Below are 2,191 nucleotides of genomic sequence, written 5' to 3' on the forward strand. Positions count from 1 at the left end.
GTCTCGTTCACCATTCGATTCACCGGAAACTCGACTGAACGAACTAACGAGTTTCCGGCAGCACTAACTCCACTGAGTCTGACTGACTCAGCTGGGAACCGTGCAATGGCGTGCATTCCATGATGCGATTAACCGCTACCGGAATCCAGGCTGAACGAACAAACGATTCGCGAACGACTCTTCCCAGTTCAGTCGAGTTTCCGGTGAATTGATTCACCGGAAACTCGACTGAACTGGGAGGCGTCGTTCGCATTTCGTATTTCTGATTAGTCTGTAAGTCCTGGTGATACCATAATCGGCTCAGTGCCGTCAAGCTCACGTTTAGAGAGAGAGAGAGACACACACTCCGAGGAGACAGAGTGGGAGGCTGTCCTGTCTGCAGTAGTCTCTCTCTCTCTCTCTCTCTCTCTCTCTCTCTCTCTCTCTCTCTCTCTCTCTCTCTCTCTCTCTCTCTCTCCTAGTCGTGAGCTTAACAAACTCTCTCTCTCTTCCATCAATCACCATCATTCCATATAAGGGCTATTACCTGATGACAAGAATTACATTGTTTGCCAGAAATAACATGTTTGACGATCAATGAGAAGATTCGGTTAATTGACTGACGGACCAACACACGCGGGTACTTCAGTCAGTCGGACACACAAACCCAATTAGAGAGGCTGATTAATTGCTTAATTGATTATGAACCGCTCACACAATTAACATTTAATGGCTACAGCATAGCATCCCTACGTTTTCCAACGTAATAACCAAAAGTATTTGTAATAATGAACCACAACTAAAAACAATAATCCGGCATACAATCACACACTTTGCACTCCAATATTCTACTGTCAGCTCAAGGAGAATAATAAATAAAAAAATAAGAATAAACATGATTGTGACGTATGAAATATTGAAATGAAATATGAAAATAATAAATATGAATATAAAATCTCTCCAATCTCTAATAGTGTCACAACATTCTTACGGTGGACTTGTTGCAGGGGAATGTCATTAACCTATCATCTTCCATCTTTATAATTTATTAAAGGGAACATTTATTGATAAAGCATGACATATAGTGTATTATTAAATCTAACTATTAATAAATAATTATAATTATATTTTTGATATGCAACATTATTTAATAATCCGTATGTCATGTATCATTGTTGCGTCTAGAAGAGCTCTATCCTACCTTTTTGGCGACCGGACGGGGGTTTTGTGAGGGCGGTAACGTTGCCACAAGTGGCGTTCGCGGTGCCGTTCGGCGTTCCCGGGCTCAGGGAGACGTTCCTCCGCTCGAGACACTGGAGGAACTCCGCGAGGCTGTCGTTGTTTCCCGCCATGCTGCTGCCACACCGGGCGTGGGGATGCCTGTTTCGCGCCGTAGACGCAGAAAAAACCCGGACAATCCTTACATATCTCGAAATAACTTTGGATCGGCGACCGTTTTATCGTAAAAAACGGAGGCTTTGCATTAACTTTGACCGGGAGAGCCGCGTCTCGTGCTGCCTGTGCGTTCTATGTGCAAGGAACCAGACGCGCGGGAGAAAAATTATAGGCTCGAGCCGATAGTCCGCTTCGGAAGGAATGCACTGAGATATGAGTGAGTGAGAGAGTGAGAGTGACTGCTGAAAGCTGAGCGCGAGGAAGCGGCTCCCACGAGGAGGGGAGAAGCATAAGTCCCAGCGAGACAGCAGACCTCCCCCTAATCCCCCCCCCCCCCTCCTCATATATGTGTCTGCGCGCAATCGGCTCTTTCTTTGAGCTCGTGCGCTTTCTTATTTGCGCACACCATAAGTTCGCAAGCGTGTGTGTCCGTCAGTGTGCGCGTGCTTATGAAGCGTGTGAATGTGTGTGTGCGCGTGCTTACTAAGCGTATGTGTTCGCGTGCTTAATAAGCAAGTGTGTGTCCGTCTGTTTTCGCGTGCTTACTCCGTGTGTGTGTGTCTGTGTGCGCTTGTTAAGGTAGGCTACTAAGAGTGCGTGTCTGTGCGTGCGCCCTAACTAAGCGTGTGGGTGTATATTTGCGCGTGCTTGCTAAGAATGTGTGCGTGTGAGCGCGCGCGTGTTATATTATAGTTCACCAGCAGCACTTCAAGACTTTCTCGGGGATCGCAAGTTAACGCAGCGTTTGGTGCGCAGTGCCCTGATCTCGCGAGAACTATGCGGACAAGTGTTGCGCCTGCACCGTGATCACCGAGAA

The 2,191-nt window shown here is 46.9% G+C and overlaps 1 protein-coding gene across 1 annotated transcript in view; it reads right to left on the reverse strand.

The window, feature by feature from the left end:
• LOC115546442 (cholecystokinin receptor-like) overlaps positions 1–1,632 on the reverse strand; it is a 61,535-nt gene extending 59,903 nt beyond the window's left edge. Inside the window, exon 1 of the mRNA XM_030359924.1 lies at positions 1,181–1,632. Within this exon, the coding sequence (XP_030215784.1) occupies positions 1,181–1,331 (151 nt within the window). The 5' untranslated portion in view covers positions 1,332–1,632. The remainder of the gene's footprint in view (positions 1–1,180) is intronic.
• Between the last annotated feature and the right edge of the window lie 559 nt (positions 1,633–2,191).

The sequence above is a fragment of the Gadus morhua genome, chromosome 7, assembly GCF_902167405.1.
Source record: "Gadus morhua chromosome 7, gadMor3.0, whole genome shotgun sequence".
NCBI lineage: Eukaryota > Metazoa > Chordata > Actinopteri > Gadiformes > Gadidae > Gadus > Gadus morhua.